Raw genomic sequence first — 25,326 nt, forward strand, 5'->3', positions numbered from 1 at the left:
ATTTACAAGATGCAAAAGGATTGAAATCTCAAACAACGGAAGCAATTTTTCGCGATGTTGCATACTGAACACATGTTCAGAAAATTGCATTAGTGAAATACTTTTTTAAAACTTCTAAGCACAATTCGTTGATTTTTGGGAGAATTTAAGCACCAAGAAACTTTTTCAAGGTTTTAAAACTTTTTCAAGGTTTTCAAGCACTTGAAAATGAACTTTTTTTTCAAGCACTTTTCAAGGTTTTTCAAGGGCGTACGAACCCTGATAACTTGTAAAAGTTATTCCAACGCCAATAAATGTGATTAAGCAACATGCAATATCTAGAACATTTACGTAATAGCGACCTCCGTTATAGGGATCGATTTTGTTCAGACAGCAAGGGTCGTTATATCGAACTTCCGACTGTATTTTGATATTTCTTGGTAGATATACAGTGAAATCCCGTTACAACGAACTTCAAGGGACCGCAGATTTTGTTCGTTGTAACGAGAATTTCGTTGTAACGGAATTCAAACAGTGATATTAAATCAGGACCGAAAATTTATTTCGTTGAAACGGAAATTTCGTTGTATCGGTATTCGTTATAACGGAATTTCACTGTATCACCCTCTACTAAACTTTTTGGTACGTTTCCGACTTAATAAGGTAGAGAACTGCTGTCAAAAATTTTGGAAGGGGGTGGGGGAGGCGGGGAAACAGTTCAATCCATGATGTTTTCTCTCCTGTAAAAGTTTGAAAAGTGGATTGAGCTGGTTTTGATAGTCGCATCATGAAGTATGCGACAGAGATTTTGTGATTGTCGTATGCATCGGAAACGCTATTAGAAAAGCTGGGTATCATAAAGCAAGAGTTTACAAACAATCATTGGAGTAGTCTCATCCACAAATAGTTCGAAATCACTGTCAGAACGTGGGTGGGATACTAAAGAAAACAGAAGAAAAGAAAATGTTATGTTACCAAATTTAATTGATAAGGCTAACGAAGGACATTGGCACTGGCAGGAAAACCTTTCAGACGATTGGGCTGGTTTTGATGAATTGGTTTCGATACTAAACGCCTCATTTGTGAGATGAAAGCATAGTCGTGTCAAAACGAGTGTTCAGTTACATAAAATGATATAACAATAATATATTTTTTACTGTAATTTCTATTCAAAACGATATGATGAAACATCTAAAGCAATACTTACTACGATTGTTTCCATGGAGAAGCTGCCGTTGCTGTGCATATATTTTGGGGAATCTGCAAAGGTGGATAGATATTTGGCGTGTTGGCCAACAACGGCGTGGACGGAATAGAACATATTTCTAAAGGTCCAGTGGGTAGCACAGTAGCAGGAGTAATTTGACAGACCCCTGGAGTACATTGAAGAACTGATTGTCCATTAAGCACTCTTTGTGGTACTATAGTCGAAGTGGGAACTGCAGGACTGTATGTATAAATTGCTGTGGATACTGTACTCGTGTTCCGATTTTCATACTTTGGTTCACACTGCACTATTGTGGGTCCGTGGCAAGGCACTAGTGTTGATAGGCCGTTTGATAACGGTATAATATTCGCAGAGGAAACAAGATTGCACGCTATGATGTTGGATGGATTATCCGACGGACTGTCTGAAGAGTTCGAGGAACTTTGTGGGCTGATTGAGGCTGTACAACGTATGACTGGAGGCGTCGTCAATCCCGGGGCACAAGGAATAGGTGTTGAAGCTCGAAGTATAGGTCCCGCAGACAAAATCGTCGTTGGGGGGTACCTCTGGTTGCAAGGTATTGCAGACACTGGACTAAGTGGACACAAACCAGATGAAAATGGATGGATTGCTGTAGGAGTCATAGGACACGCAGCAGGTGCCATCGGGAGCATAGACGTATTGCACACAACCATTTTGTTGAAAGGCTTTCGGTAGAAGCCCCTTTACTTTCCTAAAAAGCAAAAGAATATCTTATATTGCACAGCATTTTAAAGGAGTCATAAGCATGTAAAAATCGACGAATGTGTTTGTTTTTCAGGCTGCTGCTACTACTAACGAATATCATCACACCAAAAATCGTACTACTGTCATAAAATTCGGCTTAATATTAGTTCGTTTTTTTAATTGAATTTTCTTGTTTTTTTACCGGTTTAAAGCAAAATTTTCACCTAAACATGGATATCTAAATTGCCTGGGCGATTGATTGTTAAATAAGCTGTCGCCTACTTTGTAGCAATAACAACAGAACAGTAACAGATCAGGAATGCGTGTCCACCTTGGGGGGGGGGGGGGGGGGGGGTTCATGGCGCAAAACTGTGCCCTTGAAATTTTAAGGGGTACTTTTTACTTTTGGGAGGGTCTTTGCGGTATTTAGGGGGTGCGCCCTTGCTCTTAGGCGGATGGGCACCCCTGAATAAATAAATCAATAGGAGATAAGACTTTTTTTTTAGCTTTTGTCTCTCTATTTTTCAAAAACTTTAATTCCCGGCAAATAATTTCACGCAATTTTGACAAATGTGTTGCAAGTTCAAGTTTGTTGCTTTTCAACCTTAGTTTTTAACTACCGTGTGGTTTTAAACAATAAATTCAAAACCGTCAACGGTATCTCTTTATAAACACTCTATAATTTGGAAGCGCTTTTTGATGCACCTATCCACATGGTTCAACATTCTTATTTTTGCAAAAAGAAAAGGAACTTTTACGCTTAGTCCTATTGATCCCACTTAAGAGGAAAAAAATCAGTTCCAAACAAAAATTTTCTGCAAAGCATCGCTATAAATCACTGACAATTGTTAGTTCAATTTTATAACAAAAACTGAGCAAGATTTGGACCTTTTACCGTGTCGCCAGAGTGTGACGACTTCTGTGTTTCTTCCACTTTGACCTCTTTCTGTCAGCTATGAACAGTTCACCCGATCTGCTAACCGAATGGAAGAAAATTGGGGAAATAAAAGATTGGTGTCAAATTGTTGGTGGTGGGACTTTTTAAAGATAAACCTTGGTACTCAAATTTCCTGAATTCAGCAAAACAGATTTAATATTACGTACCACTGAGGTTCGATCTTTGTTTAACCGTTATTCTAACGGTATTCATATTTCATTCCGTCCAGTATAAGCACTACTATTCAGGAATTTTATTAAGTTTTCACCAAATTCGAGAATATCAAACTAAATTTTCCCTAATTTTCAAGAAAGTAGACTCTCTACTAAATTCCATACTCAGGGCTGCCCATGAGGGCCGAGGGCGGCGGCGCAGATTGCATCATTGAAATTTTTAGTGGGAGCTGTTTGGTATATGGCAAAACTGGGGTAATTCGTAAAATTTCATTAGGAGCGAATTTCAAAATTTGTGGCCACTTTTTTTTCACTCATAATACTTAATGCTATTTTTTGTTTAACTTGCTGAAATGAATATTCTTAATTTGCTGCAAATAGTATATTAATTTGTTTATTAAGCCTGTCTCTTGATTTTGGGAGAAGACATTTTATCCATTACTCAATGACGTTTATACACTTTAATTAATTTTTTCAAGAGACTCTCTGCTGCCATTTAACACATGATTTTTTAATGGTCTCTTAAAATTTAGCCGCCTTGTGGGGTGTCAACCGCTAATTTCGCCCTTTAATGTTTGGTGAAGGGCAGGGTTTCATCCTAGAGGTGCACTCACAGCGTTTCAAGGGTACGCGCCGTCACTCTTGTTTGGGGGGGGGGGCTGGTATCAGGACCTGATTGACACACGGTCGTCCTGTCCGTGGACCTGGGAGCCAATTTTAGGGGCACTGAAATAAGGTATTTCCTTCTTCTGTTTTTCTTTGGAAACGACAACTTTTAGCATGAAGGAAGATGGGTAAGTACGGCAGCTTCAAGTGTTTGCTCCGACTCGGAAAAACCGAAGATTCGGTACTGAATCTAATTAATGGAAAGAATCCCATCCCCCCACGACTCTCCTCATTTACGACATGCGAACATTACATGAAAGTTATTTTGTTCTGACGCATGGAAGTTTATAAAAATTTAGAAATTACCAATTCTGACTTCAATTTAAATTTCACTCTTTTCTTTCAAGGTAGATTTTTTAAAAAATAATTCTTTCTGGGCAACCGTGTCAAGTAAGAAATATTTCATTTCATTAAATTTTAAGTGAAACTTACAAAATGAATTGTTAACAGGGGCGCCCAGATGGGAGATTACTAGGTCACTGTGACCAGGGGCGTGCAGGGGGGGCGGAGAAGGGACACCTGTTAGCCCGGGCCAGAGGTTGAAGGGTAGTGTCAAAAAAAGGAAATTTTCGAGAAGCAACTTCTAATAGCCAAAAAAAAGTTGTGTATTACAATCCTAAACATGGGAAAAATAATTGTAAAAACTAATATTTATGTCATTTAATCGCGCATTGGCAGCAATATTTGAAAAAAAAGGTAAAAAATGGTCAGTTTTCAAATATTTTTATAAAAATCCAAAAGTTCGAAATTTTTGTTCTAGTACCGTTTACATGCTTCCTTTTAATACTTTCTTCATATATCTTTGAAAATATTTACATTCCTTTACAGTTTTTAGTTCGCGCATAAGCCGCAAAGTTTCGTGAAATTAATCAAAAATCGACGTTTTTAGCTTATTTTGCACATTGCGGTATTTCTTCTTTTAGATTCCAGTTATAATTTTACTGCAATTTACCCAGAACCCACCACAATTAGTTGGCTGCATTTTGTGTTCTACCCTGCCATTTCCAAGAAGACTATAGTTATTTACAGAACTTATACATATGTAAAAAAAAGTAATACATTCACAATGACTATATTATTTTAAACAAGTTTCTAAGTTTCGATCATTGTTATTGAAGTTGGATTTGTGACTCTTTGCATTGATGATCGCGAGTATAAAGTTTTTCCCATTAATACATATCATGTCTCATCCCAAAATATCCAACCTACTGACTCACTAACCAGTTAAATAACCCTTTCAACTGCCAGAGTGTAAATGAGGAACAATGAATTATGGGTAAAGCTTTAACTGTTTTTGTATAATACAATTAACTTAGGCAGAACTCGGTCGGAAGAAATCGAAATTTTTAAACTGACTTAAAAAAGCGAGCAAAAGTATATTGTCAATGTAATACAGAAATGAAAATGTGATATTGATCTCGATCTACCAAGACCTTTCAGGCATTAGCATTCGTTAACAAATGCTAACGGAGAGAGTAAAGGGTCTGTATATTTTTCAAACTAAACTACTAACGGAATGAGGACACTTGTAAATTATATCTTTAAACATTATGCATATGTGGTTCGATAAAATTAACATGGACCTGTACACTTATTTAATGTTACAAAATCTACAAGTCAGGTGTTTGATGATCCTTTGAACATCATGGATCTGGTGATTCAAAAAAATGCTTACTTTGCTGTTCTTGAGAAATTGTTATTGTTTATGGCAGTGAACAAGAGGCAAAACATAAAGAAATTGAATTACAGTATAGTACAACAACGCAAAAGATTACCCACCAAGAAACATTTCTATAGCTGTAAGAGAATTTCATCCACCAATATTAAGATTTGAAGCTTCGAAATATAACAGTTGATTAATTGATCAACTTATTTATTTTCCTCCACTTCAGTGATGATGAATGAAACAAGGATATTTTATCACTTCTAGAAACTATGCATTTGCTCAAGTACGCATTTTTAAAATTCCCATATCACACTCGGGCAGGTGAAAGAATTGTGGAATTGGTCAGTGAATTTGTAGAAATTCATTTGAGGTATTAGACGCAAGAGATGGATTTAACTGAAAAACTTTTTATTCGGAAAGATCAATGCCAAAACTGAGTCGTAAGTTCAAGTTCAAATCTTATTTAAAACGTAAAAAAATGTTTAAAATCATAGTTTTTGTGAATATAAGTATCTCAGTTCTGCAGAAAACTACTCTTAGGCTAAACTCTTGGGCGAACTCAATTGCATTTCCAGCCAAGACTTGTTTAATGCACATTTACTGTAAAGAAACATAACTGGGATCTAAAAGAAGAAATACTGCAATGTGAAAAATAAGCTAAAAACGTCAATTTTTGGTTAAGATCACGAAACTTAGCTGCTTATGCGAGAACTAAAAACTGCAGAGGAATGTAAATATTTTCATATTTTCAAAGATATATCAAAAACGTATTAAGCGCAGCCAGAAAACATTTCTGAGAGGGGTTTGTTTCAAAATAAAAAATTGTTGCTTTTTTTCGCATACATTCATAATGCGAAGATATCAATGAAATTCGATGAATTAGTAATAATTCATGTATAACACTAGCTTAATTAATAATCTGTATCGATATCACTATGACTTTAAAACGAAGAAAGTCGGAAAAAGCACAGTATATTAATCATTAGTTTTACTTTCATTTCATATTCATTTTTTGTGTGTGTGGGGGGGGGGGGGGGGGTCGTGAGATCATTTGAAATCACCTCTTTAAATACATCAATGTCTTTAAGAATGTCAAATGGTAGAGGTGCTCATCATAAAATACTACTCGTATATTTAAGAATTGGAAAGTAATTTGTGATTGCTTCCCGATTATTAAAAGCAGTAAGATCAGCCCGACGAGAGGCCATGTCAGCTTATAGTCCGAAACTAGGGGCCCGGGCCTTGCGGAGATCCGGCGACACTGATGCAAAAAAAAAAGGAAAGAAAGAAAGGAAAGATGGAAAGAAATAAAGAAGGGGGGAGGGCTCCGAATAAGAGAAAACGTAAAGATTAAGTTAAATGTACTCTTTTGGTATTTACTGTTGTGGCAGGGTCAGGTGGGGTAAAATGGGTATAAAATAGCCTACTTCTGGATTTTGACTCAAATATTTTTGTCAAAATACTTTGTTTCTATTTTTTTTTTTTTTTTTTTTTTTTTTTTGTTTTATGTATACATTACATATGTTGAGAGTAGAATTAAATGATTTTCACACATAATTTGATACAAATTTATTTTTGAGAGGAGTGTTTATGACTATATGTTTTCTATACCCATTTTACCCCACGCAGGTGAAAATGGGTAGCCTGTGGGGTAAAATGGGTATTGAAGTCTAAGAAGTGATAAAAAAGCACACTATTTGTTCAATGCAGTGTGATAACATAGACTTAAGAGTCAGTTAACAAAATTTTACAATTTAATTAAAAAAAATAGTGCAAACAGTAAATTTGACAAAATATTAATGAGGTTTCTTTCAATGCATGATATCCATACTTGTCATTCTTTAAAAAAAGTAATGGCCTATATTGTTAAATTGTGGCTCATTAATTTTTTTTATTATTTGATGTTTCTCAATGAAATCCATGTCGTCTATATCAGGAAAAATAAAAATCCCCCATCTCAGATTTTTTTAAAAATATTTTATCCCATAATATTTCCCTCAATAGCCATATATTTGCCAAGAAATTCTTTCTTGCTCGTTTCCTCTAAGTATAATATTTATACCCAGGTACCTGTGGTTAAACTTTGCTTCATAAGCATATTTTTAGCAGTTTCTATTTCAGATACTTCCTCTGAATGGAAACTTTCTTTTTTCACTATTTTTTCTTTTCTTGCTTTTTAATTCATTATTTTTTTCACTTTCAACTCTTAGCCTTTCTGAAACATCTTTGTAAATACTTCCTGTATTTGCCAGCATACATTTAAGTTGTTTTAAATAACTCATGCTGGTAGTTTTCAAATCCGAAGCTCTTGTTGAAATTGCAGACAATATTGCACTTTTCAAATCTTTATAAGGTGACACGAAATCGTGCTTTATGACGTATAATTTTCGGATTGAAACGAGGATGTGTTCTGAGAATTTAAAGGTACATTAAGAGAAATTGGTAGCATCTGATTGCAATCAAATACAAATGTGACGACCAGCAACAGGCTGGGCTCAATATATTCTGAAGAAATTGTTATTTTGTGCGCAAGTGCACAAAAACTCTAGAATAAATATGCCGCTGGCTTCTTATTTGTTATGATGGAGTGAAGTTTATTTTATAAAGTCATGGCATTGCATACTTTTATGTTTCAATCAATTTAAATTAACTACAAATGAAATAATATTCATTTAAAGGAAAATATGCTGTTGTATCTTTTAAAACAACTTGCTGGAATGATAAGCCTAACCATATACCCATTTTAGCCCATTTTCAAAATATGAGATTAAAAATAGAAAAAAATCTCTTTTTTTCTTCCGTGTAAGTTGAAGCAGCTACAAAATTGTCCAACTAAAGATATTATGACACAGTAATAAAAATTTCTCAAAAATCAGGAGCTGAAGATAGAAGTTTAAGCAGACGACATGCGGCTTGAATTTATCTACTTCAATTTAAAATGTTACCTCTCACTAAAAAATAATCTATTGGAAAAATATATTTTGTGAAACAGAATTCAGAACAGCCAAGTATAATGTCCCACTCAAAAAAATGCAAATTTAATTTTAAATAATTTGTTTTTAAAACCATATATTTTGACTACCCATTTTACCCCACCTGACCCCACTTGAAATAGAGTTAGTTGTTTTCTAGTAAGCAGTTTTGATTTTTTTTCTCCTTTTCTTTTCTTTTTTTCTTGCGGGGGGGGGGGCGAAAGGGACCCGGCGACATAACTGATAAGAGGCCTGCCTTGGCTCTCTGTGGCCCTGAGTAACATACTCGTCTTGTTGAAACCTATCCCACTTGGAAAAGTTTAAAAATTACTTTTTCCTTGATTTGCACCGGGGAAATGAATGTGTTGGGGGTCCCCATGGCTGCGCCACTGTGAAGGGGGCCCGAGATTTTCAAAGTGAGGGGTGCGATATATGTCGAGACTCAAGGATAAGCAATATGTAGGAGGCCAGTAAGTCATTTCTGACGCCCCCCCCCCCCCCCTTCTGACTGTAACCTCCCAAAAAAGTTCTTCTTCGGCAAATTTTGATCGTGCTTCGGAAAATTTGGAAATAAAAAACTACAATATTACATTTTTTAACCTGTTTTTTTTAATGGTACCTAATGTCTCTTATTATCATGCATGCATGCGCGCGTACCCTATTTTATTTGTTCTTTATCATTCGGCGAAACTCGGGAGTTTTATTCTGAAAATTGAGATCCCCTCCCCCCAGCTGAGAATTAGTAATTTTAAAGTTCAAGAATATTTTCAATTATGGTATTTCGAGTTTTACATAACCTTCAGATTCCCGGATTACATTATTTCGAAGCTTTCCTTGCCTCCATAAATCGTGATTTTGCAAATCAGGCACGAGGCATATTAGTTAGTTTTTATGTATCATATTCCCCACATACACAATACCATCTCCAAGTCAAATTTTTCATCCGTATCTCTCGTCGTGGCGTTGCAATTACTTTGAACGCAAGGTCTCCATTTTACTACATTTACCTTTGATTTACGACGAAGAGAACCGCAGCGCCGCCTAGAACTCTGACGAAACAATTGCACAAATCTATGTGTATAAAGAATTAGCGCTGACATTTACGAGACTACGGAATTTAGATAGGTTGTTTTATTATTAGGCACCAAATACAAACAGGAACATCTTTCACATCCCTTTTTTTCTGCAGAGCTGCTTCAGTTACGGGCACGAGTTTGTCTGGGTTTTTCTTTTCTTTTATCTCTTTTTTAAAAATATAAAATGCTTTTCGAATTTTTTGTTTTGAAAACATGAAACTGAAAGTTTTCAATATAAACATAAAAATTAAGATAAGTTTTTTTATTTTTTTACTTAAAGTACAACCAGACATGAAATGCTCGCCTTCCTATCATTACAGGCACGTGTTTTAATAAAAAAATCAGGAACTGTTTTATGATTTCAAGTACATACAAATAGCTGGGACGCTTCGAACGGCAACACAAACAAAAATTTTTCCTTTTGGAGAAGGGAAGTCATCCTAGAACCCTTGGTTGTAAACTATTGCCAAGATTTGAAGAGAGGACATTTCCGGGCTTATTGGCCGTGGTCTAAATGAAAACGAAAAGAAACACCAGGTCTGGTGTTTCTTCATTTACACCACGGCCAATAAGCCCGGAAATGTCCTCTCTTCAAGGGCACCCATATAGGGGGGCTCAAGCCCCCTTTGAGATTAGAACTTCCTTGTTTTAGTACTTTTTTCTTTGCAAAAATATAAAAACATTTCTTTTCTAGCCATTAATGACTAAGTTATTAAAAATGTTGAATTTTAATAACCCTAGTTTGTGCTGAAATCGGTTTCCATGGGGAAAATATCCTGCTAAAACATGGAGAAAATCTCTGACCCCCCCCCCTTAAAATTTTGCATATGGGCGCCCATGCCTCTCTTCATATTGAAGCCGGCTGTGAAAGCCTTAAGCAGTTTTTATTGCCAAGATTACTTTTGTCATAGATATGTACAGAAAACTCCTGATTATCCGCGGAATAGGGCGGCACGATAACCGCAGATAATCCGAATAATAGGTAAAAAACAAATTTAAATACAATAACTGAAAAATATTGACAACACTCTCACATGCATTTAAATTGCAACTAAAAGCTATGATACAGTGCATTTACTAACATTGAAAGTGAAAAATATATGTAAGATCTAAAAGCGAACAATAACACATTCATAAGTTATATTTAAAAAAAAGGGAAAAGATCCGTAGAAAATCCGGCCGCCGATTATCGGGAGTTTACTGTACATGTAACGACTTATGACTCCCACCCTCCCTTTCTTATGACCAATTAAACCATGAAGGTAAAATTCTGGCTGCGTTGGAGCACACTAAAAAAATATTCAGAAACGTTCCTGGGAAATGTGGGCAGTTAGTGTGCTAAATTTCTACCAGTAACATATCTTGCAAAAACCAAAAAAGTTTCCCGCTAAGTCAGCAACCTTCCTGAAATTATCCTGAAAACTTCCTGAAGAATTAAGAAAGAAATTAAAGAATAAAAGCTTGCTACGTTTTAGGAATAAATCGCGAGCATCGAGAAATTTTAAGATTTGACTCTGTGGCCAAAAAGTTTGAAGACCTTTGTTTTACATCACTGATGTAAATTAAGGAATAAATGGGCGGTCTGGAGCTATCTCCTAGTAAGTTCTTAAAAACACTAGTACTTGGAGAGGTATGGAAAACCACGTGACTCGCCCCCGGGATTTGCGCTGGGAGAGACGGGCTCGGGCTCTAGAACCAAAAATAGGTTTCGGGCTCGGGCGGACTTGGGCTCAAGCACAGATATTCAATCGCCAATCTCCATACAAATTCAAAGCAAATAAACATTTTCGTACTGTCAGAAAATGAATCAGTTCAATCAATGTCAAATTTACCCCCCCCCCCCCCTCCCCCGAAAAAAAAAACAAATAAATTAACTAATTAACGCCTATTTTTAGTGTTTTTTTTTTAACTTCTCTCTGTTAATGAAGAACATTTGACGTAACATTTTTCATTAACAGAAAGACCATGTCAGACTGTAGAAGGCTCGGTTTTTGAAAAAAGAAAGTTTCCTTCGGGCTCGGGCGGGCTCGGATTTTGGTCCGAGACAATATCACTCGGGCTCGGTTACAAATTTTCGGGCTCGGGCGGGCCCGGGCTCTCAAAAATGAGCCCGAACTCATTTCTATTGGAGACAAGTCAGGGGTGCCCACCTAAAGGGATATTTTTCTCTTTTTTGGAGAGGGGGGGGGTCTGTGGTAATTGGAGGGGGAATTCACACAGCTGCATTTTTAAGAGCATTTAGTGTTTAATCAGTAATGAGCCTTTACTAGTACCTTTAACTTCCCCATTTTGTCATTTCCCATTTGACTCATAAGAAGGACTTAAATAAATGAAGACAGATTGAAAGTCAAAAATGAGACTTTTGGTTTGGGGAAAATAAGTGTAAATGATATGCAAGATAACGAATGAAACATGCTCTTATCTAGGGAAAAGAATCTGCTTTCCCTCTTCCCCATCCCCTCTGGCTACGCCTATGTCCATATCTATTTGCCTCCCCCAACACCCCTGGTCACCATTGGCCTTCAAGGAAGGACATCTGCATCCGGATCACGGAATAAATTATGTGAAATGATGTGGACGGTCATTTGTCGTAGTTTTTGAAATAGTTTTAGAAAACATAATCCTAACAAAAAAAAAAAAATCCCTAAATAAAATAACTTGAAATGGATAGAAATTTAGTAAGTTTAGTACTTTTTCTTCACAATTAATTGAAATTTCATCAAAAGAAACTGAGAAAGTAGAAGGAAAACACGATTTATGAAAATTTACAGAAAATCAATTACGGAAAGATTTTAAAAACTCAATTCTAAGATTTGAGAAGGATGAGCAGTTTTTCTTATCAGTTGAAATTTCAAATATCAACAACAAGAGAAGTAAAAAATCGGTTTTGGAATTTAAATAGAAAGAGAGAGAGTAGAAAGGGAACCAATTGATTTTTCCCCAAAAAAAACTTTCTGAAAATTTTTTTTACTTATACTAAAGCTGAAAATCTGGATATCTGAATCTCTGTTACGCACATAGTACCTAGACCGTTCTGCCAATTTTCATGAAATTCGGCTCAAAATTAGTTCGTAGCATAGTGGTGAGCACCTCGAAGCGATTTTTCGAAAATTCGATTTTGTTCTTTTTCTATTCCAATTTTAAGAACGTTTTACCGAGCGAATTATCATAACATGGAATATTAAATTATCATAACATGGACGAGTAAATTATAACGTGGTCCCATATCATGGGCGGCAAATTAACAAAGCAAATTGGCAAGAAATTCAAAACCCATTAATATACAGGCAAACCAAATGACCTTTTAATTTTCTACTACGGGCAAAGCCCGTGCGGGTACCACTAGTACAGAATAAAGCGCTGCGAGAATTTTCCATTTTGTCCACTTTTTCGGTAAACTAAGAGTTTTTAGTTAAAAATTTGAAGTTTGAAAATAATAAATAATTATATAGATTCTTCCTATTCAAGTAATATTTTAATATAAATAGCATACATAAATATGTTTATAAACAATTGTTTGAAAAATATTTTAAAGTGAAAATGAAAAAAAAAAAACTAATAGTTGAACTTAATGTAAGTGTGTAAAAGTTAAATGAGTGTTAATAAGTTATAATGGGGGGCATGTAATAGCATTTATAAAAACAAACATATCAGGTGTACATAGACTTCTAACTTTATCTGTGATGTGGAGGTTTATTGTCCATAATAAATGCATTTATAAAATTAAGAAGTAGAAATAAAAAGCTTTTGAAGGTTGACGTTGACAAGTCTCAAAACATTAAAAATCATATTTAAAAAAAAAAAAAAAAAAGAGAAGAGAAAAATTGGTTGACATGAAGTGAAATCTGTTCTTGTTAAACAAATACAAATGTGATAATCAGCAACAGGCTCTGTACTCAGCTATAGGCTGTATCTAGTCAATTTATTAGTCGCTAGTGAAGGTTAATGGCCATTTTAAAGCTATCTACCTCCTTGTTCATTATAGTCTCTTCTGGTACACTGTTCTGAGTACCCACAACCCTACTAAAGTAGTAATTTGTACGACATTAACGCATCCATAAAAACATGCAGAGTACATCAATATTTTACTATGAGGTGACATCAATAAAAACTCGAAAAATATTACAGGTTTTTAGTCTATAAATCTTCGTCTTGTATTTATGTCTCCAAGCATTTCATTTGACTTTTCCATTGAGTTTAGTTTCTACTATTGTAATATATAATAGTGTAATCACACCCAATAGCTTATTCACATTGTTAAATTTTATTACTTTTAAGTAAATTATAATCTAAAAGTAGTTGCACCAATGTGTAATTTTTTTTTTTTTTTTTTTGATTTATAAAATTCTAAAGTTAACCATCATTTTATTTAAATTAAATGATTAATTTATAATAGATAATGTATTAGAATTATATACAATTTTTACACCATAACAATAAATTTATATATGGATAATCAGTTAATTTTTCATTTCGTCTATTTTGTTCATTTCGTCCAATTTTGTCCATGTTGTCTAATTTCTTCCGGCGTCCCGGACTTTTTACAAAAAAAGTTCACGAAATAGCAACACTGGGTAAAACGGATTGTTACCAGTACAGAAATTTTTTTCAGTAAATTGTACGGGAAAAGTATGTGATTGCAACGCCAGTTGGTACACCATGTGACTTATGATGCGAAGGAAATATAATTTTCTATTCTTTCTGAATAATAGGAACTCAGGTTCGAACCTCACTGCTTGCATTTCGTTTTTTTTATTAATCGCAACTTGCCGCAGACTTCTGGTTTTTCTACAGTAAAACTTAACAGGAAAATACTATTTTACAGTCAAAAATACTGGCAACATGGATGCTAGTACAGTAGAACCTCGTTTATCCAAATCACCGGCTTATCCGGATCAAATTTGTAGAACTAAAAAAATTATATCCACTAAAATAATTATTCTAAATTATGTTGGCGAGAACAGAACTATAAAGGTGCCAAACATTCGCTTTTTATTTTGATAAATGTGCAACTCCTGCATAGGTCGTACAATTAGTTATAAAAATCTCACGAAAACATGGTGTATTTGGAGTGTTAATTAAAAGAGTGCGAGTAAATTAAAATAACAGGAGATAGAAAAGAATTTATTATAACTGAAAGCATGGCGCGATTGAATTTATTAAACTTCCTATTTAAAAAAAAGAAATTATCTTTACCATTTATGCAAACGTAAGCAGAACAATGAATATTGATCAGTCATTTCAAGCTCTCAAAACTAAATTAGCATAAAATTTAATCAAATAAAAGAATAAATTTTTTTGCTTTTATGATAAACATTTTAATATTTACTTTTAAAAAAAATAACGTAAAATTATAATTTTTATTATATTCATGCTTTTTTAAAAATATTATTATTATTTGGTGGTTTATATTTTATGCATTGATTTTTGCAACTTCAATTCAAAAAAGAAAAAATATGAAATTTCCAGGTTTTTAAAGATTTTTTTCAAAATTCCCTGGATTTTCCTTTTTTTTCTTTTGTTGATTTTTGAATTTCCTGTATTTTCCGTTTCTTCAGGTTACCCTGTGGCGTGGCAACCCTGGCAGTGTACTTGGTGCATCATACTTAATGATTTTAGATGACTAGTTTTATTAATAAACATAGTGAACTTAATTTTAATTTTTTAATTGTATAATATATATATATATATATATATATATATATATATATATATATATATATATATATATATTTGAATTTTTAACTCCTTATATATTCCTGTATTTGTAGTACCACCCATATGCACCAGTTCTTCTATTTTGTAAAAGACAAGTGATAAAAGTTTGTAACTGAAGTCATTGTGGGAAAGGTTTTAAATGCACATATTAAGTATTACATTTCTTTAAAGCTTGTTTGTTTTCTTGTTGAAAATGTAATTTAGCAAATGTCGTAAAACTGCTCCTTAATTTTACAGAACTGATCCTCAAAACAAAACACTTATCCACACTGTTGTCAGGAGTGCTCCCCCCTTTCGCGCAATCTGCGCCATGATCCTCCCCCCCCCCACGTGGGCACTTCTGCTGTTGTTATCCACACTGAGTTAGTCAGGATATAAGCGAGGTTGTACAGTAGGGTGATTCGAAAAAAATCAATTTTTTTATTTCGAAATCGCGTTACCTCTCAAAAGTTGTAGTTTGGTATGCTGGGAAAAATTTAATGAGAAATCTAAGTTAACATTTTAGCTTTTACATAAGATCTTTAGGTTGCGCATACGCCTTAAATTGGGCTTGAAATTTCAGGAGATTTTAGCCCAATATAAGGCGTATGCGTAAACGAAAGATCTTATGTAAAAGCTATTAAAAAAATTTTCCTGATTTAAACTACGCAATATACTGACAATTTATAGCTGTTGCCTTACAAAAACATAAAAAACTAATTGCATTATTTTTTTGAAAAATTCAATTTTTAGCATATTTTTTCAAACTTTCAGCCTTATGCGCGAACTGAAGATGTCAACTTAGAATGTTTTTTTTCCCCTCCAAATTCTACAACTTTTGATAGGTAACGCGATTCCGAAATTTAAAAAATCAATTTTTTCGAACCACCCTTTTGTACAGTACTAGTTACTATGAAATTTCAGGAAAAATTTTAACAATGCACACAGTGGCGTAAATGGTAATTTTTTTGGCGCGGGGGGGGGGGGCACAAGAGGTATGATGGCGCATGCTCTGAAGAAATAACACTATGATCGAAAAAATCTGAATTAGCTGGTTGTCCAAGACATGTGTGTGAGATTGCGTATTAAGAAATAATAAAACAGTTGACTCTTATAAATTAGCGCATCGTGAAAACGACAAATTGTTTCGTGGTAATCCGTGATTTGATTTCCCCCGTATTCATTAAGTGAACCCGACCATAAAAACTCGACCATCTTCGTATACAAAGGTTTCAGTATTATAGCAATACCTTTTCATATCTTTTCTAAAACACCGCAATAAACCCGAGTAAAAGCACTTACCAAAAATAGAAGTCATGACTCGAAGAGGTCTTTCCGTTTGTCAGCAATATCGCAACCCATTGTCTTCCGGCCACGCAAAAAAACAATATAAAAATATAAACATATCTTTTGTGCATTGGTCACTGTTTGAAATTCAAGAATTTTGGATGCAATGTTTGGTGCGTTGCGTTAAAGACGATGCCACGTTTTTAAAAATGTACTTTCTTTTTACTTCAGTTTCATTTTTTTTATTCCTTCAATGCGTGATTTCAAAACAAGACTTTCTGCAGATTTCCAATGGGTATTGTTTTTAAAGTCCTCATGAGGCGATTTAAATATGCAATCATAGAATGTTCTTAACAGGGATGCTCAGTGAAAAAAAGCCATAGTGAGGGATGTGTCAAGGTAGTTTTATGAACAGCTCAGAATGATTAGGGAATACGAAATTTTGAGGAAAACGGAAAATGTTTATAGCCGTCCGGGTAGCATACTTTCAAAGGCGATATTTTAGGAGAGAGGTTAGCAACTGCAGATCGTGGTTCAGGTCTAAACAGCGGAAGATTTAAGACTGAATCGCTGAGAGTGTAAATTATTCCAGTAAATTATTTGAAAAATATTTTTCGTCAGTTGCATGCTTTTGATGGAAAAGTGCAGTAATAGTCGAATAATCGAACGTTTTTTTGGAAAACAAAAAATATTTTAAGAGTTCGTAAAGAAAACGAAACATTTAAATGAGTGAGGCCAGCAACAAAAAAAAAAAAAAAAAAATGGGAAATTAATATGCGAACGGATGCGAAGTCCATCTTTTTTAGTCGCAAGCTAATGTATGTGGAAGATCTAGCTGTCTTTGTGTGGATCTAGCTGCCCGAAAATGTGGACTTTCTGTCCGTGGACCTTCTGTCCCTCGGACGTTTTGGTCCTGGACGTTATGTCCATGGACGTTTTGGATCTGGACGTTTTATCCGGTTCCCGTGGAAGACATTCAGCTTGCAACTGTCACCTTGCAGAAATAAGAAACAAGGCTGCAAACAATTGTGTTCCACCTTTCGCAGTTTTCATTGCAAATGGAGCTGGTAAACTTGCAGTACCTAAACATCTTCTTTCAAATATATAAAACTGCATCCGCCAAAGAATTTGAGAGAAAATATGTCAGAAAAATACGGAAATTAAAAAATATTAGCCATGAAACTGGCTAAATGTTTGGAACTTCAAATTTTCATTTTTTTAAAGAAGATTTTGTATATTGTATTTCTTATTATTCTGAGAGCTAATATTAAAATGAAGCAGGAAAAAGATTACGAAATTTCTTTTTTTACTGGAACTTGATAAAAATTTCAAAATAATCCGGACCTCACCTAAAATTACTTGCCGATCCGATCCGTCCACGTCAATGAAATTCGTCTACAACTGATAGAAGTTTAAATCAGAGAGAAAGATATTAACTCAAATTCCGATAAGAGCTGCTGAGTGATTGAAGGAAATTCTTTAAAATCTTTGATTATTATAATTTTTAATGAAACAATTCGCTCAATTACAAGTTGATAACGTAAAACTTTTCGGTCTTTTTTTGAGTAATCACATTGCTTAATTTTTGGCGTCCTATGATTTTATTTTCCCCCGTCTTCCTCTGCAGCACCACCATCCCCTCCCGATGCTGCTCCTCTAGCGAAAACCGTCTCCAGGTTGCGTCCATATCCTACACACACACGCATACATGCACGCACCTACACACACGCATACATACACACCTACACGCACTTATGCCTGCACACAGACACATACGCATTCACACACTCATGCATAGACACAAACACGCTCGCCTACATGCACACACCACGTGATTGCGAAAAACATAATTTGAATTCAAGATGTAAAAATTCAAATTTTAAAAAAAGTTTCCTTTTCTTTCTTTTTTTACGAGAATTAACAAGTTTAGTCTTTTTTTTTTCTTTTAAATCAGTTCCGTTTCAAAATCTGACCAAAAAAGCTTCACGATGTTTCAACAACTGAGAATGAACTTAAACTTCCGGTAGAGGGTAAAGTAACCTTCAAAAATTCAAGAATTTAAAAGTATAATACATTGCAGAAAAAATGAAATAACTGTTAAAGCATACGTCCTACAGAACTGTTATGAGATTGCACGTAATTTTTGAATATGTATTGCGTAATGTTTTTAATCCAAGCTTTGAGACTCCAATATTGATGTTAAAAACGAACTTCTTAATCAACCTCTCTTTCGAAGATGCAAAGCTGGATAGAAATATAGCATCGTTAATATAAAAAAACGATTGATTTGATGAAGAAAAAGTTGAATTATAAATAAAGTATGTAAAATAAAACAAGGATCTAAAAAATGAAGCAAACAATACTACACACTAATAAAAAAAATATAACAATGTTGAGAGTCTATGGCTGAGCTGTCGGACTGATTTTTAAAATTCAATGTTAATTTCCCTCCGAGTCCTCAACTTTGAAAGGGCTGCGTAGTCGTACTGAAATTATGGTAAGGGATTTGGAGTCTGAATCGTAGACTCTGAAACTTTTTGAGTCGGAGTCCGGATTCGATAGTTTCAAAATTATAGGAGTCGGAGTCCGTCATTTTCCCTGCAACTCCTCAACTTTGTCTGGGTTTTGGAGTCGGACTGATGTCGGGGTTCGGGGGTAAAGAGGTCGGAGTCTGAATCGGAGGCTTTAAAATTTCTTGCGTCGGAATCGGAGCCGGTCATTTTCCTAACTCCGCCATGCTCAGAATAATCAGCGTTTTTCTCTCCCTCTCTCTCTTTTGCGTCTTCTATTTCCTTTTTCGCTGAAGTAATTTTCCATTAAAATTAAATTTATAATTAGTACCTTTTCGTTAGGTATTTTAACGCCTGAAAAATTCGAATACATGATGAATTAATGAGATGTTGTGACTACATTAAATCGAGGAAAATGAACTTTTAGCACTTAATAATGAAGTAAGAGAACTTATAAATGAGATACATAACATAATTTATGCTTCATTTCTTATTTGAAAAAAAAAAAAATAATTTTGGCGACGTTCTCACAACATGAAAATTATTAGCATTCATGCTTTCTGAAGAAGAAGCCATAAAAAAAAAAAAAAAAAAGAAAGGCCCGGTCGGTTTTTGCCACTGTCACGCATTTATAATGGTAGAAACTCAATAGAATATTATTGAATAAATAGGCTTTTCTTTAAAGATGAAGCAACTGCTTGGAGAAAAATAGGGGGAGATTTAAATAAAAATACTCAAATTAAGTAATACAATGAAATGAGTAACTAAATAATATTTTTTAAATAATAAAAATTCAACTTGGTGTAATTTGAAAGGAATAATAACGTTGCAGTTCTCAATAATGGTAAAATTAGAAATGCGATATTCAACGATTGACACTAAGTAATTAGAACAACCAGATAACATATTTTTCAAACTGTAACACGAAAAAACACAAAAACTATTTTAAAAACGAATTATTACAAATAAGACAACTGAACTTACAAATGAACTACAATGAAAAAATGAAAATTGTACTTAAAACATAATGTATTCAAAGATAATATAAACAGGTATTTAAATTATGTACTATTAACATGTATACTAAATTATGTACTATCAATGTATGGCACACATTGAAAATTTAAATACAATTCTAGGTCTGTGCTACTAGAATTGGGCTGGGCTGCGGAGTCTGAGGAAAAATGACAGATTCCGACAATTTTAGAACTTTCGACTCCGACTCCTTTACCCAAAAATTAGCCCGACTCTGCAAGCAGTGGCAGAATTTGAGGACTAATAAAGAAAAATGACCGACTCCGACTCATGGTATTTTAAACCTTCGATTTCCGGCTTCTTTACCCCAAAATCAATCCGACTCCGACAGGGGTGCCCACAGGGGGGGGGGGGTATGGCACAAGTTGCGCCATCAAAATTTGGGGGAGGAGGGTTTTTTAATTTATTTATTGATTTATTTTTTAATTTAAATTATTTATTTTATTCTGTTTATGTTTCATTTCATTTATTTATTCAGTTTGTGTGTGTCTGTCATAGGCGTAGTACAGAACTTTTATAATAAAATAATAATAATAGCAATAATTATAAATAAATGAATGAATATTTTAAAAAAGAAAAATATATATATAAGTAAATAAAAAAAAGATAACTAAAAAAATATAAAAAAATTCGTTATTGAACTTGGGGGGGGGGGATAGGCACCCCTGGACTCCAACCCGAAGTAAAATTAGTTTATTAATTTATTAAATTTTGTTGAAGAACTTAGTCAAAAAGTAAGAACATAATTTTAATTAATTTTTTCAAACTGTACACCAGTAAAAGACCACGCACACCTTGGGACCGCAGTGGTTTTGCTTTATACAGTTTTTTAAGTTATACAAATCATTTCAAATTTAGGAAATATTTCAGAATACATCAGTACGTTCACACAAGAGAAAATGTTTTTGCTCAAAAGGTATGAAAGCCCAAATTATGCAATTTAATAGATACAAATAAATATGTTTTATTATGAAATAAATATATTTAATACAAATAAATATGTTTCATTATGAAAAGAAAGTGCATTATTATGCCATTCCGCTGTCTCCGTAATTTGCATAACAGCTGCATTTTCAAGAATAATCTGGTGCTTTTTTTTTACTGTGAATACTAGCCATCATTTAAAAGCTTTGAATTTAAGATGGCACGGTGGAAAACTGCTTCAAAACTTAATTTTCCGAAGAATTATTACATTTGCAAGGTAAAATAGAGGACTTTTTTCAACTGAAAAACTTACTGTTTACTTCTAAACAGTTACGCGTTTCATAGCAAATTACATTTTATGGGTCGGGGTTGTAAAAAAACTTCCACTGTAAAAAAGTTAAGGATAATATAACTAGACAAGCTTTTTTTTTTTTTAACTAAATGATATGAAAGAATATTATAAATATCTACAACCCATTTTTCAAAGTATGTGCACCAATGATTCTTATGCAGTAAAGCGATTATCTAATTGGGGGAAAATATGTATTGATAACTTTCATCCATTGGCACACCGATGGGATCGGCCCAATGCGTTTCTTTCTTTTTTTTTTTGGCGTCTTTTGGAGGCCAAGGTTGACGCAATCTTGCGGGACCCAGTCCGCCCCTGCTTTCATCATTATTGTACTTTCACACAAAATATCGAAGTCGAAAAAGTACGGAACGTCAAGCATCTATGTTTATAAAGAGAAAAAAAAAATATTCATCGATGGCGAAAACAAACGAAGATCTTATAAAAAACATCTGTGTTTCGAACACATTGTCATCGAAGTTACGTCCCTAAGTTTATTACACAGCAGTCAGCACAAAATGTGTGTTTATACTTCTGTGGTGTAGTGGGTTATGACAACCATTCAACTACAGGAGTAAAGCTGCTGGGGAAAAAAGTAACGCAATAATTTTGAAGAGCTTGTTCTCAAAAGGCGTGAGGTCAAAATTATGGAAAATGACTTTTTGATAGAAAAGATAGCGCACATGTCTATTAATATAATTACAATTTTTTGATTTCCGAACAAAGTTTAGTCGTATTGTCAGCAGAGGGTGAAAGTCGTGTTCCTTTTTTCTGAAAACAATTAAGTCACAAGTTTTGTGCCAAAAGGGTAAATCAGTTTATCAATCGCAAGTTTTCCCTGAGAAACCGTGAGTTAACGTACAGGGAAAAGAAATTGTTTAAATTATTTGAAACTTTGAGAACTAACAAACTGCACGAATATTTTTATTTTTCTTCCCAATTCTTGCAATGATACACCTGATGCTAAACATAAGTGGAAATAATGTTCTAAAATTGTGCATTTAAAATTTGTATTTACACGGATATAAAGTTGAATTATTTCAAATGTACTAAAATGTTTGTGCCAAAAGGAGATAAATCTTGCTTGCAGCTTCATTTTGAGAGGGGTTTTTGATCATTTTCCTTTTATTTCTTTTTTATTTACCACACAATTTAGTGTTATTATCATTCATAGATTACTGGGAAAACTCATCTTTACCTCAAATTCTATTTTAAATTTCAGATAATCGAAATTTTTCACGAGTGGAAAAAAAATTGACTTACCGCCATTTGGAAACAAAAGAGACATTAATAAGAATCAGTAATGAAATAATTTTACAAAATTGCAATTTTGCTGTGCTATCCCCAAATTTGCCGAATCGTTAGACAATATTTGCCGGATAAGGTATTTTTGGGGAGGTAACATGACTTCCCGTGACCTCAAATCAGGACGCCACTGATCGAATTGCTTCATTTTTTTCAGGAGTGCTCCCCCCCTTCCCCCAAGAGCCCCCGCACAAAGGAAAAAATTACACCTCAAAACGCCCCCCTAAAAATTTCAATGGCACAGTCAGCACCATGCCTCCCCCCCCCCAGGTGGGTACCCCTGCTTGATTTTTTATTTCTATAAAAAAAGCATCATTAAAATTATATTTATCAGTTTGGAAGGAGACAAAAATCTGAGGCTTTATCACTTTTTTAAATGTTTGCGTCTAATAGTACAATGGAATACAATGCGTGAAATTGTAATGCCTTGCCTTGCCCTACTTCTATGTAAATGCAAGTATAGCTCAAAACATAGATTAAAAGCACTTATTTTCGTGAGTCCGTTATAATCGCGAAAATTTCCTCACAAATTTTTTCAACTATACTTATGTAAGCAACTTTCATATTGTTCACATAAAATAAGCGAAATTTTCAGCTGGCGAAATCAGATAGTATATATCTTCATTTTTGCGAAAATTAAGGTTCACGAAAGTAAGTGATTTTACAGCAGAACATTGTAAAATAAATGATAAAGTGGAATAACCTGGATTCACTATTTCATTAAATTAAATATTAAAACAAATTTTTCACTAACATTGAAAGTTTTAAAAAAATTTACTCTTTTGACTAGAATCTAGAAGGGAAAGATTCTTTATATGATAAAGCAATTATCATTATATTGACTAATATCATCAACTCTTTTGAAACTTTTGGTCAATCAGTTATTAAAATGCCGAAAGGTGTTTCTTACGCATTTGAACTTCTTTTAGCTCAAATAGTTATTCTAACAGCTGCTTGCATTCTGAACATTTTCGTAAATTACGTTTCTTATAACTCGAAACACGTGTACACGATACGTTACGTAGTTTTCGTGTCACAACGTTGTTATCTTATTGCATTTAATTTTCTCACAGCAGTACATGTTTAATACTTATTCTTATCAAAGAGCAAATACAGTTTATCATGAGGTTACTTTTTTAATTGCTTAAGGAAAAACATGCTGGTCAAATTTTTAAAGCGTAATTTGTAATGCAGAAAAAAAAAGGATGCGTATTGATGAGTTTGAAATATTGTCTTTGATCTCGGCTTTGTATTTTAATGATGACCACAATTTAAAAAAAAATTTCCTGTGTGTGACCCCCCCCCCTTCCCCTCCGCTGCTTCTAAACTAAAGGTGCAAAATATAGCATGAAAACACCAAATGGTGAAAATTTTAGATTTCTCTCATGACACACACCAAATCGCGCTAAAATGTTGAATTGAATTCTTTAAAAATGAGAAGAATTTTTAAGCGACTTTAAACAATATTTTGTACCAAAAATGCATCACTATGTATCCGCAGAAAAATTCTTTTAAATTCACGCATACGTTCATTTTTATCCTTATAAATAATTTAAACAAGGAATACAACGAACAATGACGATAGATATACTATATGAAAGTTTAATTTTAGTTCATAGTGCTTTTGAAGTAATAAATTGAAAGCAATAATATATTCCTATTTCATATTTTACAGTTGCATTTCTATTTCATATTTTACAGTTGCATTTCTATTTCATATTTTACAGTTTTCATTAAAATCAAAAATGTTTTTAATTATCTCAGACAGGTCCGTCATTTCAAAGTTTTCTGGGGCTCCGGGGGAACGGAAGGCATTTTTAAATGCCTCCCGTTTGATTTATGATTTGGGTATTAAAATAACCAAATTATTTTGAAGGGAAAAAAGAAAAAAAAATACATGTCTAAATGCTAAATTACATTAAATTGCTATTATCTACAGTGGGGCAACTTGGCAATTGACCCCTTCGATCCCTAAAATGACGGGCCTGATCACAGATTTTTCACAACGACATGTAAAACACTACCCTATTAAAGGTATTCCACTCTGAAAATATTATAGGGGAATGTAGGGCAAAGTGAAGTAGGACAAACTGAGATAACGTATTTTTTTCAAAATGAGCAATTTTTTAATGCTCTGAAACATAATACATAAAGAAGAACAATATATTTTATGATAAAACTTGCATTGGAACATTTTTTTTCCCTCCATTTTTGACAGTAAATACTTCCCAAAAAAAGTTGGAAATTTTTCACTTTTTTTTTCATGGGGCAAAGTGAAAAATGTTTTTTTTTAAAACTTGATTAAAGATATTTTCGACCAAATAAATGAGTAAATAAAAGAATAAATGAAGAAATGAAAAGGATATGAAACAATAAAAGAAGAAATAAATAACTTGATGACAATATGAGAAAAAAAAAATGAGTGAATAAATAAGTAAATGAATAAGAAAATTAGTGAATAAATCATTGAATTGTTAAATGAAGGAATGTAAATGAAATACTTAATAAATAAATACATAAGAGATTTGAAAAAGTATTGAGTTAGTTAATGAAATGAACTATTTCACTCTTTGCCCCCATATATACTTCACTATTTGTACAAAGCATTTAAAATACAGATAAGCTAACAATTAAACAAACAATAACTGCAATTGATAAGTTTCAGATAACATTTTAAATGTTAATAATAAGAGCTTTATTATTTAATAATTACAAAAATATTTTTGATTTACAACAAAATATTACAATATCAGTTTCAATTTTAGAAAATTGTTTGTATTATATTCTGTGATTTTCAAAGGTTTTTTTTTTTTTTTT

At 33.6% G+C, this 25,326-nt stretch overlaps 1 protein-coding gene across 1 annotated transcript in view; it reads right to left on the reverse strand.

The window, feature by feature from the left end:
- LOC129222206 (mucin-2-like) overlaps window positions 1-25,326 on the reverse strand; it is a 49,107-nt gene that overhangs the window by 22,714 nt on the left and 1,067 nt on the right. The window contains exon 2 of the mRNA XM_054856677.1: window positions 1,187-1,919. Within this exon, the coding sequence (XP_054712652.1) occupies window positions 1,187-1,881 (695 nt within the window). The 5' untranslated portion in view covers window positions 1,882-1,919. The remainder of the gene's footprint in view (window positions 1-1,186; window positions 1,920-25,326) is intronic.

This window comes from Uloborus diversus, chromosome 5 (genome assembly GCF_026930045.1).
Source record: "Uloborus diversus isolate 005 chromosome 5, Udiv.v.3.1, whole genome shotgun sequence".
NCBI lineage: Eukaryota > Metazoa > Arthropoda > Arachnida > Araneae > Uloboridae > Uloborus > Uloborus diversus.